The 17,083-nt window shown below is 42.3% G+C and overlaps 1 protein-coding gene across 4 annotated transcripts in view; it reads left to right on the top strand.

Moving 5' to 3' along the window:
• alkbh3 (alkB homolog 3, alpha-ketoglutarate dependent dioxygenase) overlaps positions 1–17,083 on the top strand; it is a 79,267-nt gene that overhangs the window by 4,189 nt on the left and 57,995 nt on the right. For all 4 annotated transcript variants that reach the window (XM_078221053.1, XM_078221054.1, XM_078221051.1 and 1 more), the window contains exon 3: positions 3,953–4,050. In XM_078221053.1, the coding sequence (XP_078077179.1) occupies positions 3,953–4,050 (98 nt within the window). The remainder of the gene's footprint in view (positions 1–3,952; positions 4,051–17,083) is intronic.

Raw genomic sequence — 17,083 nt, 5'->3', positions numbered from 1 at the left:
TGGGGGTTGGGAGTCCTTCTTTCTGTTGGGATCTCCGGCTTTCAAGCTGTTGTTGTTCATTAGGTTGGGTGCTCGATGGCCTACAGCTACTTTGTCTCTTGGCTCTCTGACCCGCTGACAATTAATGACTAATTGCAAACTGCTCTGAGCTGATTTTTAAAAGCAGACAAAACGTGGCCACCCCAAGTGGCTTTTCACAAGTTCAAGTCCTTTTCAAAATAGGATGGTGTTTATGTTGATTTCACATCCTGTTTTATAGGTTAGAACCTCTGAGATTCACCCAGTCTGCTTTGGATAAGTCAAAATGTGGAGATGCCGGCATTGGACTGGGGTTGGGCACAGTAAGAAGTCTCACAACACCAGGTTAAAGTCCAATAGGTTTATTTGGTAGCACAAGCTTTCGGAGCGTTGCTCCTTCTTCAGGTGAGTGAAGAGTTGTGAAGAGGCCACTCGCATTATCTGTACTTGTAAAGACTTGATTACCTGTAAAGATTCGCATTCCAATCATTATCTTGTAAATTGAGTCTGTGTCGATATATGCCCTGTTTGTGAACACAACTCTTCACTCACTGAAGAAGGAGCAACGCTCCAAAAGCTGGTGTCACCAAATAAACCTATTGGACTTTAACCTGGTGTTGTGAGACTTCTTACTGTAGATAAGTCAAGCCATCATGATACAATGGGATAGTGATAGGAGCCACTCACTTCTGTCTGCCACCCAATTGAGTTTCGATTTTTTTTGTTCAGTTTGAAACAGAGTCAGGCAATCAGGAAATTCCATTGTCCTTTTGTGTTGCCCCATCCTTAAACAAAGAGAATTCCCAATTGGCTGTAATAATCCACATTTAATTCGGGATTCGCCTGAGACTTGATACTGAATGTTGTTCAAATGTCAAAGGTCACCTGATTTTCAGCATCTATTTTAATCGCTTGTTTGTGTTCAGTTTTTGATTTGATTTATTATTGTCATATGTATTAGTATACAGTGAAAAGTATTGTTTCTTGCGCACTATACGGACAAAGCATACCGTTCATAGAGAAGGAAAGGAGTGCAGCTTTTAAAAGTATTGACTGAAATTCCATAATACACTGGGCATACCGTTAGGAGTTCTAACATGGGGAATCAGAATGGATATCAGTATTTACATATTAGCATTTGTTTACCAAAACGAAAATTAGAAAATGCATAATTTGAGTTTTGCCCGGTGTTCTGCTCGCTTATTAAACCATCTAGTCCCACTGTTTTATCTGTGTTTATAACTGCATCTAAAGAAGCTACCATTGACCAGAAACTGAACTGGACTAGCCATAAAAACAGAGCAGGTCAGAGGCTTGGAATCCTGTGGCGAGTATCCCCTCTGCTAGCTCTCCAAAGCCTGTCCGTCTAGAAGGACAAGGGCAGCAGGAAATCCGCCACATGGAAGTTCCTTTCCAAGCCACTCACCATCCCATCTTGGAAATATATCGCTGATCCTTCACTGTCGCTATGTCCATACAGTTAACGTTTTCTGTCAGTATGTAAAATGATAATTACATCAATACTTTATTCTGTTGTCACCACTCTGGCAATATAATGATTTTTCTTGCTTTTGGGACAATATAAATGCTATTGAGTGTCATGTTCTGCAGAAAAATTAGACGTAAACACTATTCATGGGTCCAAACGAGACATCAGTGGATCCTCTGTAGACTCAGTAGAATTTCTGCACCACTGTGAAAAATAGAGCATTTTGTTAAAATTATGTAATTGTTTTGTCAATTTTCAATTATGCTTCAAATTAATTAGCACAACAATTAGATGTCACATCATCTTTTTTTAGATTTTCATCTCCAGCCACCCCCTCCCCTCCGTGGGCTCCCCACACAAGTGATTTGTTCCAGGCCTTTTCCAATGTTGTTGTTAAGCCAACTACTGGAAGGTAGTCTGGAATGAATCACTTTTATTTTCTCTATAGAGAGTACCATTGCTTCGGACTCTTTCTCCAGTTACAGTTTGTGTTGGGGATTTCAAGTGTGTACTTTTATTCTCATTGATGTTCATGATTATGATCTTGCCACATCACTCATGAAGACTGGCTGATACGTGCTGCATATTTTCAGCATCATATATTTGTATTTCCTTATTCCCAGCATTTGAAATTGCCGCTGGTTTATGTTTTTTTTGTAAATATCAGTATTTGAAAGGAGCGCTAGCTGCTATTCAAGGTTTGTTTATTTGTGTCACGAGTAGGCTGACGTTAACACTGTAATGAAGTTACTGTGAAAATCCCCTAGTCGCCACACTCCGGCGCCTGTTCGGGTACACTGAGGGAGAATTTAGCATGGCCAATGCACCCTAACCAGCATGCCTTTCAGACTGTGGGAGAAAACCAGAGCACCTGGAGGAAACCCACGCAGACACGGGGAGAACGTGCAAATTCCACACGGGGCCCCAGCTGGGATTGAATCCGGGTCGCTGGCACTGTGAGACAGCAGCGCTAACCACTGTGTCACCGTGCTGCCCTATCAAATTATCTCGGTGCCTCCAAATATTTGCTTGAATTATGTAACCGAATCATAAAATTGCCTTGCAGCATGGCGTAATTTTTCATCTAGTTCGTGTGGGACATTCATAAAACTTATTTCTGACTTTAATTTGAGATCAGTTTCATTTGCAAACTGTTATTTAGTTTAGGCTTATTTCAGGAAAGGGAAATAACAGATTTGATACTATTTTCTTTTGCGAACCCATAATAATTCTTTCACCAGTTTAGCTGCAGCAATGATCTAGGCTGTGAATGGTCCACATATTTGCTCGCTGTATCCCTGAAGCAGTTGCATGATTGCAGTACATGTCCAGATGAGGGCACCAAGTGCACTAATGACAGAATTTGCAAACCATGTTTTTTGAACAGTTGGATGCTGCTCTTTGCTTGTGTTTATGAAACAAACAAACCCTGTGCCTGAAGTAATCATTTTTGCTTTGGTTTGTGAATGAACGTCAGGAATTGGGAGCTCTGCCATCTTTATCAAACAAAGCACATTTTTATTTTGTTTGGAAAATATAAATTTTTGAAAATTTTGTCTCCTTTCCTCAATTGAGCCTCCCCACGCCACGCAGTGTCCACATCCCTGCGATGTCCACGGCTGAGAGTCCCACCAGACTTCTCCAATTCCTTCCCTGGATCTGTTCATCTTCTCTCTGTGATAAGGTGCTTGCGCCTTTCTCAGCATTTATTCACCGTGCTATAGATCAGATCATGTATGTAGTGATGTGGACTATTGAAGATGTAAAATCATGTCCCACCTTGGTGCTATCTATCAGAGTAATGCACGACTGAGATTCTTCAAGAGTTTATTGTCTTTCCCTTACTTAAAACAAAAAAAATCTGATGATTATGGTGTCAATATAGGATATAGCCTGGTGACCATGGTTTCCCACATTGTGAGTCGCCAATTATGATTGCTGAAAACAGAGTTGCCCAGGATCGTTCTTCAGCAGTACATAAAGGCTAGTTCGATGCTGTTAATAGCAGAGGGTAAAGTGAATTTCCTGAATGGAGCAGAGGAAGAACCTGAAGCGGGAGGGTGGGGGAGTGTGGAAGTACAAAATTGGGGTTGTGGGTAAAATGCCACCAAGGAAGATGTGACCAAATCCCTCATAGATGCCATGTTCTGCCAAAAAACAATAGGTCTGAAATGACAGCGAGTCATTGATATCACAATAATTGACTTGATGCCCTTTTAATGTAAAAACATCCTCAGAGAAATTTTAACATGAGACTAGGAGAAAAGTACAAAGAAATATAGTTTTGCTGTAATATACATCTTCACTGGTGAGTGTAAGTAAACATTTTATTTTGATCCTTGGTGTACTTGGAATAACCAATGTTAATTTAGAATATCGTTTAGAATTTAGAATATAAAAGTGTTTGTAATATATGAAATTTTAAATGTGTGACTTTACCATTAGCTAGCAGACGTTCTTCAGAAACTGTTGCTGGAGCACACTGGCTACCGGATGATCCGTCCACAGCTGATAGAAGATTTGTCTTTCAAAATCCAACAGAGGTAATGTCACAAATGAATTTTTTTTTAAGCATGTAATCCTGTCTTATTCAGTACATTGTGTCCAATTTTACAGGCGTTATGTGATGCAATTCAGTGACGTACACATTCCACCAATATCCAAAGTGCACGGGAATCAAATGTGCCTTTTTTCATGCTTAATACAGACCAGCAATAGACTTGCCAGACACGTCTCTGCAGGTAGAATAAGCACAGGAGAAGTACATACTTCACCAGGCAGAATGATCTTTAGAAGTGCAGTCACACTTTTCTGATGAGAATAGGAAATGCAGACATGCTCCTCCTTGGTCATTGTTTAATGCAATTAATCCATGTTTTGTTAAACTGCGTGTGAAAGAATTCTATTGGAAAGTATTTCATGCAATCTCTTCTCATTCCTGTTGTGTACATACATTAATCCTGACACAATTCAGTTTAGCACGTTTTACTATGTACTAAATCACAATGTTGTAAAATGTTGATTTAAATGTTAGCCAGTGGCACAGAGTGCTGAATATTTAGTGGTGTAACTTGATGCATGTTAATTACTCACCAATTTTCTTGATTTCAAAAAATAGCAATTGTAAATTCCACCAATATATAAGTTCCTGTCACATGTTTAAAACAGTAAGAAGTCTCACAACACCAAGTTAAAGTCCAACAGGTTTATTTGGTAGCAAAAGCCACTAGCTTTTGGAGCGCTGCTCCTTCGTCAGGTAAATGGGGGTTCTGTTCACAAACAGGGCATATAAAGACACAAACTCAATTTACAAAATAATGCTTTTGCTGCCAAATAAACCTGTTGGACTTTAACCTGGTTTTGTGAGACGTCTTACTGTGTTTACCCCAGTCCAACGCCGGCATCTCCACAACATGTTTAAAAGGCATAGGACGTACACCCTAACTGAGTGAAAGCTTTGTGCTTAGCTTTGCATACTGCATTAGATCTTAAAGGTTCATTCACTCCTGAACAGGCTGTAATCCAGCTATGTGTTTTTCAAAACATCTTAAAAGTTTGCTGGCTAGAATTGTAAGCATGAAAACACAAGCGTGACTTGTTTGTCAGCACTCGATGAGGGAAGATTCTTGATCTTATTGGTCTTTTACAGCACAGAATTATTCCTAGAAGGAGTTCTGATAATTAGGAATTTTGCTCCTTGGCTGCAAGAATCACAGCACATGGATGTTTCGTATTTTTGCAGTCTCTGCCTTGGCTTTTGGTATTGAAACCAAAAGCAGAACCTGGGTTTGTGTTTCTGATATTCGGTACGCCAGTCTGAAGGCTTCATTAAGTTGAAGGGAACAAAGCCCAGTACGTTAATAGTGGTTTAAAAAAAAGTCAAGTGAATGGCTCAATTTGTCCTAGGTATAAAAGGACAATTACAAAATGTGCTGGATGATTGTATTATTTTTAAAACCAAGAATGTAATTGGAACCTACACTATCAACATGAATATTGGAATTTTCAAATCAAATATTCTTAGATTGCTACCTTGTCGTTTTTTATTTTCGTTCCTAACTGATACCTACACAGTGATGAGAGACTGAGATTAATGTGTGATTGATGTGGATAATTAATGTTTAAGTACATTGTTGTGATGATTAGGTGAGTTCGGACATAGGTAACTTCAAGTGAGTAACTATGTTGTGGGGGTGTGTGACAGCGTGGGTGGAAGTGATACATTGGAGAGGTAACTGTGTGGGTGGTGGACTGTGTATGACTTATTTACCTTGTGATTCAGAATAGCGAGAATATAGTTGTGTTTTGAGGACTGCGTGGTTGGGACAGGTAATTTTTCCTGTTGCTTCTCCTTGAGGTAATGTCCTATTCCTAATGCCCCTGTATAAACAGGAATTTATACAAAAATCCTCTCTACATAAGAACTAGGAGCAGGAATAGGCAATTCAGTCCCCCGAACCTCCTCCGCCATTCAATACGATGATGGCTGATCTTGTTCCGGCCTCAACTCCATTTTCTTGGCCGTTTTCCATGACCCTTCAACCCATTACTAATTAAAAATCTGTCTATCTCCTCCTTACATTTAGTCAATGTCCTGGCATCCACCGCACTCTGGGGTAATGAATTCCACAGATTCATGACCCGATAATAGAAATAGTTTCTCCTCATCTCTGTTGTAAATCTGCTACTCCTTATCCTAGAAGTATGACCTCTTGTTCTAGGTTGCCCCACAAGAGGAAGCATCTACTCTACGTCTACTTTGTCAATACCTTTTATCATCTTATATACCTCAATTTGATCTCCTCTCATTCTTCTAAACTCTAGAGATTATAGGCCTGAACTGCTCAATCTCTCTTCATAAGACGAACGCCTCTTTTCATTTCTGCAATCAATCTAGTGACCCTCCTCTGAACTGCCTCTAATGCCACTACAACATTCGTCCAATAAGGGGACCAAAACTGTGCGCAGTTCTCCAGGTGCGGTCTCTTCTGTATAGTTGCAGGAACACTTCCTTACTTTTATACTCTATTCCTTTAGCTATAAATGCCAAAATTTCATTTGCTTTCCTTATTACCTTCTGTTCCTGCATACCAGTTTTCTGCGACTCATGCACAAGGACACCCAGATCCCTCTGCGCCAATGCACCCCAAAGTCTCTCTCCATTTAGATAATTAGTTACCTTTCCATCAAAATATTGATTTTGCGTCACTGCCATTTCTGTGTTCCCCACTATTAACTCCCCGCTCTCATCCTCCAAGGATCCAACATTGACTTTAATTACTCTCTTGCCTTTTATATATTTATAGAAGCTTTTACTTTCTGTTTTCATATTTTGTGCTAGTTTTCTTTCATAATTTACCTTTGCTCTTTTTATTACTTTTTTAGTATCTTTTTGTTGATCTTTAAAAGTTTCCCAACCTTCCAACCTGCCACTGGCCTTTGCAGAATGGTTTGCCTTAGTTTTTGTCCTTATGTTGTCTTTAACGTCCTCGCTTAGCCATGGATGTTTTTTCCCCCTTACAATCTTTCTTCCTCTCTGGAATATATTTTGGTTGGGGGGATTTGAATATCTTCTTCAACAACTGCCACTGCTCATCAATTGCCCTACCTTTTAGCCTTCCTGCCCAGTCCACTATGGCCAAGTCTGTCCTCATGCCACTGTTTGACTCCGGAATGAGTGAGTGTGGGACTCCGGAATGAGTGAGTGTGGGACTCCGGAATGAGTGAGTGTGGGACTCCGGAATGAGTGAGTGTGGGACTCCGGAATGAGTGAGTGTGGGACTCCAGATTCTCGCTCTCAAACTGAATTTTGAATTCAATCATATTGTGATTACTCTTTCCTGGAGAATTCTTAACTATGAGGTCATTAATTAATCCCTGTTCTTGCACAATACCAAATGCAGAATAGCCTGCTCTCTGGTTGGTTCCACAACATGTTGCTCCAAGAAACAATTTTTAATACATTCAATGAACTCTCCCTTGCCAATTTGATTAACCCAGTCTATGTGCATATTAAAATCACCAATGATTATTGCTGTACCTTTCTTACAAGCCCTGAGTATTTATTGGTTTATACTGTGCCCCACTGCGGAATTACTGTTTGGGGACCTATTAATTACTCCCACCAGAGATTCCTTTCCTTTGCTATTTCTTATTTCTACCCAGAATGATTCCGCATCTTGATCTCCAGTGCTTAAATATGCTGCACTCATTATAACCAGCAGCACTGATAGAAACATAGAAGATGAAAGCAGGAGAAGGCCATTCAGCCCTTCGAGCCTGCTCCGCCATTCATTACAATCATGGCTGATTGTCCAACTCAGTAGCCTAATCCTGTTTTCTCCCCATGACCTTTGATCCTATTCGCCTCAAGTGCTATATCTAGCCACCTATTGAATATGTGCAATGTTTTGGCATCCTGTGGTAATGAATTCCACAGGCTCAACTTTGGGTGAAATAAGTGCCTCCTCATCTCCGTCCTAAATGTTCTACCCCGAATCTACCCCAGGGCGGCACGGTAGCACAGTGGTTAGCACTGCTGCTTCACAGCTCCAGGGACCTGGGTTCGATTCCCGGCTTGGGTCACTGCCTGTGTGGAGTTTGCACATTCTCCTCGTGTCTGCGTGGGTTTCCTCCGGATGCTCCGGTTTCCTCCCACAGTCCAAAGATGTGTGGGTTGGGTTGATTGGCCATGCTAAAATTGCCCCTTAGTGTCCTGAGATGCGTAGGTTAGAGCGATTAGCGGGTAAATATGTAGGGGTATGGGGGTAGGGTCTGGGTGGGATTGTGGTCGGTGCAGACTCGATGGGCCAGAAGGCCTCTTTCTAAGTTAAGAATCCTCAAACTGTGACCCCTGGTTCTGGACACACCCACCATCGGGAACATCCTCCCTGCATCTACCCTGTCTAGTCCTGTTAGAATTTTATAAGTCTCTATGAGATCCCCCCTCACTGGTCTGAACCCCAGTGAAAACAATCCTAACCTAGTCAATCTCTCCTCATACATCAATCCTGCCATCTCCAGAATCAACCTCAGATAATTTGTCTCCTTTTGTTTGGAGGGTACACAAATTGCCTTTTACTGGTGCTAATTTTGAAATTGATTTCCTTTGTAACTCACCCTACAAATTCTTTCCTCCTTGTTTGGGAATCATAGAATCATAGAAACCCTACAGTGCAGAAGGAGGCCATTCGGCCCATTGAGTCTGCACCGACCACAATCCCACCCAGGCCCTACCCCCACATATTTTACCCGCTAATCCCTCTAACCTACGCATCCCAGGACTCTAAGGGGCAATTTTTTTAACCTGGCCAATCAACCTAACCCGCACATCTTTGGACTGTGGGAGGAAACCGGAGCACCCGGAGGAAACCCACGCAGACACGAGGAGAATGTGCAAACTCCACACAGATAGTGACCCGAGCCGGGAATCGAACACAGGACCCTGGAGCTGTGAAGCAGCAGTGCTAACCACTGTGCCACCGTGCTGTCCTAAAAGATCTGGGACCCACCCCGTTGGTACAAGTGAAGAAATTGTGACTGTAAATCTGAATCCAAATTGCTGTGCTCTGCCTGTTATTTAGCCATTTCACATCCTAGGCTCTTGTTCACCCTACATTTAAGATTTGTTTTTCAATTTTGCTTCTCAAGTTTTCTTTTCATGCTTTTCCCAGTTTGTTAAAAGATGTGTGTGGCTTGGGATGACGCAGTGGCTGAGACCCTTCGTCTCTGGGAGGAAACACCTGGCCTCCACTTGGCTCCAACTCCTGCCACCAGACCAAAATTGAGAATTTGACGTGTAAACAAGTGCACAATTGGTCAATTTAAAAGGGATCAGCCTTCTCCACGGGGGAATAGTGTATAGAATGGAAGGAATTTCAAATGGAAAAAAAAACATCAGTGAGGATAGTGTTGGAGTTGGATATGTAAGCACAGTCTATCCTTAATTCAGGACCACTTAATTTAAATTCTGATCATTTAGATCTTTTAGTGCTGTCTTCTTACTTTATTGTGTACTTATGCTGCTTATTTCAAATTACGGGATCAGAAATAGCTTGTCATATTTTTCAAAGTTCTTACTGTGCAAAGTTAAAGAAACAAAAGATGTAGAGTCAGGTTGTCCTTTTCGAAAGTTAGGCATACTTTTGGTTATGAAAACACAACCAAAGCTTACATAACCACAGGATCAAATCTACCTGGAAGACTAATGGCTGATTAAGAACAGATTTGCCAAGAGTTGTGAATATCCAAAGTTTACTGGTGAATTTAGACCATTGAAATGCTCGAATGCACTTCATTTTTAGCTACCATGTTATTTTTAAGAACTTGATGAATTTGTGTAGTGATTGCCCAGTAAACCTGCCACAAAAGTTAGGGTTCATGATTAACATTGTAAGAACCCTTTTAACAACATAATAATTGTTAATGTGATGTTAGTGAGTTTCTCTGGCTCAGAAGAGAATAATTGAAACAGTTGCATCTCATTCTTGCGTATAATAAATTCTTCATAAGGATTTTTTTAAATTTAAAAATTTAAATCTTTTCTTACTTTAAATTTCTGTCCCTTTTCTGTTCTCTCTCAATCCAATTTCCCTTCCTGTAACGGGTGATTCTAATTCACCATCCTTTCCATCATTTCTCCATTTCTTTCTCAATTTTTAATCTCAATGGTTAAAGTGATGATATACTGTCGGTGCATCTTTCACTAAGATCTCAAAAGTATCACTGCCCTCCCCGCACTGTTATCAGTTCACACTTCCAGCAAGTTGCACAGCAAAATATATTTGAACTGAGCAGAGAAGATATTGCAAAAGGCCCCACTCCAACAAGGTTTGGCTTATCTCTTTCTCCTTCCTGTAAAGTTCTGATAGCTCAGCGAGGTTTTCCAGTGCGAAGCTGAACCTTACAGACCAAGAAGCTTGCCGTTTAGATTTGTGTTGAATTCGCTGATCTGGGCCAGTTTGGCCTCCATGCTGGGAAATTAGAGAGAGGAAAATTCCCACCCCTCAGTTCTCTGCTAACCACTGTAGATATTGGGTGAGAATTTGCCTATTACCATACAATCTGTCAAAACCCATGTGAGTCTTAAGACGATATTGGCCAGTGCCTATTGAACCATATCAATGGATGCTGTAAATTGGTAGGAAAAGTGTAAATTTAACTTTTTCAATGTTTGTTATGTTTGGATCAGCATATTTTCTTCCCAATTTACACTTAGCACCACCAAAAGTCATAGAGATTCATAGAGTTATAGAGGTTTACAGCATGGAAACTGACCCTTTGGCCCAACTTATCCATGCTGCCCCTTTTTTTAAACCCGTAAGCTAATCCCAATTGCCCGCGTTTGGCCCAGATCCCTCTTTACCCATCTTATCCATGTAACTGTCTAAATGCTTTAAACCACTTTTCATGTCTCCAACAATGTTACGCTGGGCTGGTGCTCCCACGTGTCTGGCTGCCCTTGTTCTTTCAGGAGGATGATGTTGTGGTTTGGCAAGTGCTGTTGAACTTGGTGAATTGCTGTGGTGCATCTTGTAGAGAGTACGCATTGCTGTTACTGTGAATAAGTGGTGGGACAGCCAAATTCCAGGATGTCGTATATAGCCAAAGAGGAATGGACGTCCTCCTGATGAAATTTCTTATTGACTGTGTATAATGATTAGTGATGATTAGTACTGTATCTAGAGTATTATTGATTCTACGTATAACACCGCAGTAATTTGTTGTCATGACCACAGAAGTAAAGTGGGAATGATGTGATATATTTAACAGGGTTGCAGGTTGCTTTAAGAGCTGACATGATTTGATGGTGATGTCATAAGGGTGTTTCAGGCTGCTTTTTTACATTCAGTTTTGTACTCTGTCCAGAGTAGAGATCAGCTCTTCAATAATACCTGTTGTATGTTAGTTTGAATCGACGTGTGCAAACCACAGCTTTTCTTTCGTACGGTGTGTTAGCTTTTATTGGTAGAGGGATTGAGTTTCGGAGCCAGGAGGTCATGTTACAACTGTACAAAACTCTGGTGCGGCCGCATTTGGAGTATTGCGTACAGTTCTGTTCGCTGCATTATAGGAAGGATGTGGAAGTGTTGGAAAGGGTGCAGAGGAGATTTACCGGGATGTTGCCTGGTATGGTGGGAAAATTGTATGAGGAAAGGCTGAGGGGCTTGAGGTTGTTTTCGTTAGAGAGAAGAAGGTTAAGAGGTGACTTAATAGAGGCATACAAGATGATCAGAGGATTAGATTGGGTGGATAGTGAGAGCCTTTTTCCTCGGATGGTGATGGCTAACACGAGGGGACATAGCTTTAAATTGAGGGGTGATAGATATAGGACAGATGTTAGAGGTAGGTTCTTCACTCAGAGAGTAGTAAGGGCGTGGAATGCCCTGCCTGCAGCAGTAGTGGACTCGTCAACATTAAGAGCATTCAAATGGTTATTGGCTAAACATATGGATGATATTGGAATAGTGTAGGTTAGATGGGCTTTAGATTGGTTTCACTGGTTGGCGCAACATCGAGGGCCGAAGGGCCTGTACTGCGCTGTAATGTTCTATGTTCTGTTAAAACCCACAACTCCTAATGTAATTAAGACACACAGGTCTCTCTTTTGAAAAGAGAATATTGAGGGGTTACCTAAAAGAGATCGGAAGGCTTTTGATAGAGGAAAACAGATAAGGTGCTTCCTGTAAGACCATAAGATATAGAAACAGAATTGGGCCACCCAGCCCATCGAGTCTGCTCCGCCATTCAATCATGGCTGATATTTTTCTCATCCCCATTCTCCTGTCTTTTCCCCATAACCCCGATCCCCTTATTAATCAAGAACCTATCTATCTCTGTCTTAAAGACACTTAATGACCTGGCCTCCACAGCCTTCTGCAGCAAAGAGTTCCACAGATTCACTATTCTCTGGCTGAAGAAATTCCTCCTCATCTCAGTTTCAAAGGATCATCCCTTTAGCCTGAGGTTGTGCCCTCTGGTTCTAGTTTTTCCTACCAGTGGAAACATCCTCTCCACCTCCACTCTATCCAGGCGTCGCAGTATCCTGTAAGTTTCAATTAGATCCCCCCCTCATCCTTCTAAACTCCAATGAGTACAGACCCAGAGTCCTCAACCGTACCTCATACGACAAGCTGTTTATTCCAGGGATCATTCTTGTGAACCTCCTCTGGACCCTTTCCAAGGCCAGCACATCCTTCCTTAGATATGGGGCCCAAAACTGCTCACAATACTCCATATGGGGCTGACCAGAGCCTTATGCAGCCTCAGACATACATCCCTGCTCTTGTACTCTAGCCCTCTCGACATGAATGCTAACGTTGCATTTGCCTTCCTAACTGCCAACTGAACCTGCACATTAACCTTAAGAGAATCTTGAACAAGTCCCTTTGTGTTTCTGATTTCCTAAGCATTTTCCCATTTAAAAAATAGTCTGTGCCTCCGTTCGTCCTTCCAAAGTTTATAACCTCACACTTTTCCACATTGTATTCCATTTGCCACTTCTTTCCCCACTTTCCTAGCCTGTCCAAGTCCTTCTGCAGCCCCCCTGCTTCCTCAATACTACCTGTCCCTCTCCATATCTTTGTATCATCTGCAAACTTAGCAACAGTGCCTTCAGCTCCTTCTTCCAAATCGTTAATGTATATTGTGAAAAGTTGTGGTCCCAGCACCGACCCCTGAGGCACACCACTAGTCACCGGCTGCCATCCTGAAAAGGACCCCTTAATCCCCAGACACACGGAACAGCCATGGGGACCAAATTTGCACCTCAATATGCCAACATCTTCATTCACAGGTTCGAACAAGACCTCTTCACCGCACAGGACCTTCAACCGATTCCATGCACTAGATACATCGATGACATTTTCTCCCTTTGGATTCATGGTGAACAATCACTGAAACAACTATATGATGACATCAACAAGTTCCATCCCACCATCAGACTCACCATGGACTACTCTCCGGAATCGGTTGCATTCTTGGACACACGCATCTCCATCCAGGACGTCACCTCAGCACCTCACTGTACCGCAAGCCCACGGATAACCTCACTATGCTCCACTTCTCCAGCTTCCACCCTAAACATGTTAAAGAAGCCGTCCCCTACGGACAAGCCCTCTGAATACACAGGATCTGCTCGGATGAGGAGGATCGCAACAGACACCTCCAGACGCTGAAAGATGCCCTCATAAGAACAGGATATGGCGCTCGACTCATCGATCGACAGTTCCGATGCGCCACAGCGAAAAACTGCACCAACCTCCTCAGAGGACAAACACAGGACTCAGCGGACAGAGTACCCTTCGTGGTCCAGTACTTCCCCGGAGCGGAGAAGCTACAACATCTTCTCCGGAGCCTTTAACATGTCATTGATGAAGACGAACATCTCGCCAAGGCCATCCCCAAACCCCCACTTCTTGCCTTCAAACAACCGCACAACCTCAAACAGACCATTGTCTGCAGCAAACTACCCAGCCTTCAGGAGAACAGTGACCACGACACCACACAACCCTGCCACAGCAACCTCTGCAAGACGTGCCGGATCATCGGTATGGATGCCATCATCTCACGTGAGAACACCATCTACTAGGTACACAGTACATACTCTTGCAACTCGGCCAACGTTGTCTACCTGATACGCTGCAGGAAAGGATGTCCCGAGGCATGGTATATTGGGGAGACCATGCAGACGTTACGACAACGGATGAATGAACACCGCTCGACAATCACCAGGCAAGAGTGTTCTCTTCCTGTTGGGGAACACTTCAGTGGTCACGGGCATTCGGCCCCTGATCTTCGGGTAAGCGTTCTCCAAGGCGGCCTTCACGACACGCGACAGCGCAGAGTCGCTGAGCAGAGACTGATAGCCAAGTTCCGCACACATGAGGACGGCCTCAACCGGGATCTTGGTTCATGCCACACTATCTGTAACCCCCACGACTTGCCTGGACTTGCAAAATCTCACTAACTGTCCTGTCTGGAGACAATACACATCTCTTTAACCTGTGCTTAACGCTCTCTCCACTCACATTGTCTGTACCTTTAAGACTTGATTACCTGTAAAGACTCGCATTCCAACCATTATTTTGTAAATTGCATTTGTGTCTTTATATGCCCTGTTTGTGAACAGAACTCCCACTTACCTGAGGAGCAGTGCTCCGAAAGCTAGTGGCTTTCGCTACCAAATAAGCCTGTTGGACTTTAACGTGGTGTTGTGAGACTTCTTACTGTATTTACCCCAGTCCAACGCCAGCATCTCCACATCATTTCTGCCAGTCAGCCAATCCTCTATCCATGCCAGGATCTTATTCTTAACACCATGGGCTCTTAACTCATTTAACAGTCTCCTATGCGGCACCTTGTCAGAGGCCTTCTGGAAATCTAAATAAATCATATCCACTGGTTCTCCTTTATCTAACTTCCTGTTACCTCCTCAAAGAACCCTAACAGATTTGTCAGAACTGACCTCCCCTTGATGAAGCCGTGCTGGCTCAGTCCTATTTTATCATGCACTTCCAAGTACTCTGCGATCTCATCTTTAATAATGGACTCTATAGTCTTGCCAATGACCGAAGTCAGGCTAACCAGCCTATAATTTCCCGTCTGCTACCTCCCTCCCTTCTTAAATAGCGGTGTTACATTAGCTCCTTCCCAGTTCTCTGGGACCCTCTCTGCCTCCAGTGATTCCTGAAAGATCACCACCAATGCCTCCACAATTTCCTCAGCTATCTCTTTTCAAACCCTGGGGTGTAGTCTATCCAGTCCAGGTGATTTATCCACTTTTAGACCTTTCAGTTTCCCCAGAACCTTCTCCTTAGTGATGGCCACTACACTCACCTGTGCCCCCGATTCTCCTGAAGTTCTGGCATCCCACTGATGTCTTCCACCATGAAGACTGGTGCAAAGTAACTATTCAGTTCCTCTGCCATTTCTTTGTTCCCTTTTATTATTTCTCCAGCCTTATTTTCCAGTAGTCCAATGGCTATTTTGCCTCTCTCTTACCTTTTATATACATTGAAAAAAACTCTTCCTATCTTCTTTTATATTACTAGCTAGCTTACACTCATATTTCATCTTCTTCCCCCTTATTGCTTTTTTAGTTGTCCTCTGCACACTTTGAAAGGCTTCCCAATCCTCTGGCTTCCCACTAATCCTCACCACTTTGTATGCTTTTTCTTTTGCTTTTATGCTGTCCTTGACTTCCCTCGTCAGCCATGGATGCCTCGTCCTCCCCTTAGCGCGTTTCCTCCTCCTTGGGATGAATTTCTGTTGTGGGCTAGAGCAAAGCCACAGGCCAGCAAAACAAAATCAAGACAGTCACTAAGGAAATAAATGGGGAATTCCGAAGAAACCTCTTTACACAGAAGGTGGGAAGAATGTGGAGCTTGTTATCACAGGGAGAGTTTGAGATAAATAGCATTTAAGGGGAAGCTTTCTCAGCATGTCCTGGAGATGGGAATAGAAGATTATGCTGGTAGAGTTAGATGAGTTAGTTATATTTGACCATATTAAAGACGCCAAATTAATACAAATTATTGTTAACACCTAAACTATACAGAAACTGTGTAAAATAAATAATTAGTCTATGAATTTGGAATTCTCTGTATCTTTTTAAACATTCATAAATGGTTTATTTGCTGTTAAGAAAATGAGGGATAAAATTGGTCTGCAGTAATCGTCAGGATTGTGACACAGTAGAAATTTACTTTACACCAGACCCAATTGTCTTTTCCATTATTCCATGACTGCAGATTCACTGTAGGCCTATTTCACACTACTGGTGAAGACACCAACAGCTTGTATTTATATATGATAAATCATCCTGAGATGCTTCACAGAAACATTATAAAGTAAATTAAGAAGGATATAATATTGGAGCTGACCAAGAGGCTGGAATTGGAAGAGTGCATATATCTCAGAGGATTGTAGCTCTGGAGGACATTACAGATAAAGGGAGGAGCCAAATCCTCCCAGGAATTTTAAATCGAAGGTGATCATTTTAAAATCAAAGCTTTGTTTAACCAGGAGCCAGTGTAACTCAATAATTTAGATGTAGATTTGATTTATTATTGTCACATGTATTAACATAAAGTGAAAAGTATTGTTTCTTGCGTGCTATACGGACAAAGCATACCGTTCATAGAGAAGGAAACGAGAGAGTGCAGAATGTAGTGTTATAGTCAAAGCTAGGGTGTAGAGAAAGATCAACTTAATGTAAGGTAAGTCCATTTAAAAGTCTGACAGCAGCAGGGAAGAAGCTGTTGTTGAGTCGGTTGCTACGTGACCTCAGACTTTTGTATCTTTTTCCTGACGGAAGAAGGTAGAAGAGAGAATGTCTGTGGTGCGTGGGGTCCTTAAGTTGCTGGCTGCTTTGCCGAGGCAGCAGCAAGTGTAGACAGAGTCAATGGATGGGAGGCTGCTTTGCGTGATGGATTGGGCTACATTCACGACCTGTAGTTCCTTGCGGTCTTGGTCAGAGCAGGAGCCATACCAAGCTGTGATACAACCAGAAAGAATGCTTTCTATAGTGCATCTGTAAAACTTGATGAGAGTTGTAGCTGACAGGCCAAATTTCCT

Source organism: Mustelus asterias, chromosome 9 (genome assembly GCF_964213995.1).
Source record: "Mustelus asterias chromosome 9, sMusAst1.hap1.1, whole genome shotgun sequence".
NCBI lineage: Eukaryota > Metazoa > Chordata > Chondrichthyes > Carcharhiniformes > Triakidae > Mustelus > Mustelus asterias.
Note: the sequence above shows the minus strand (reverse complement) of the source record. Positions and strands in the feature narration are given on the sequence as shown.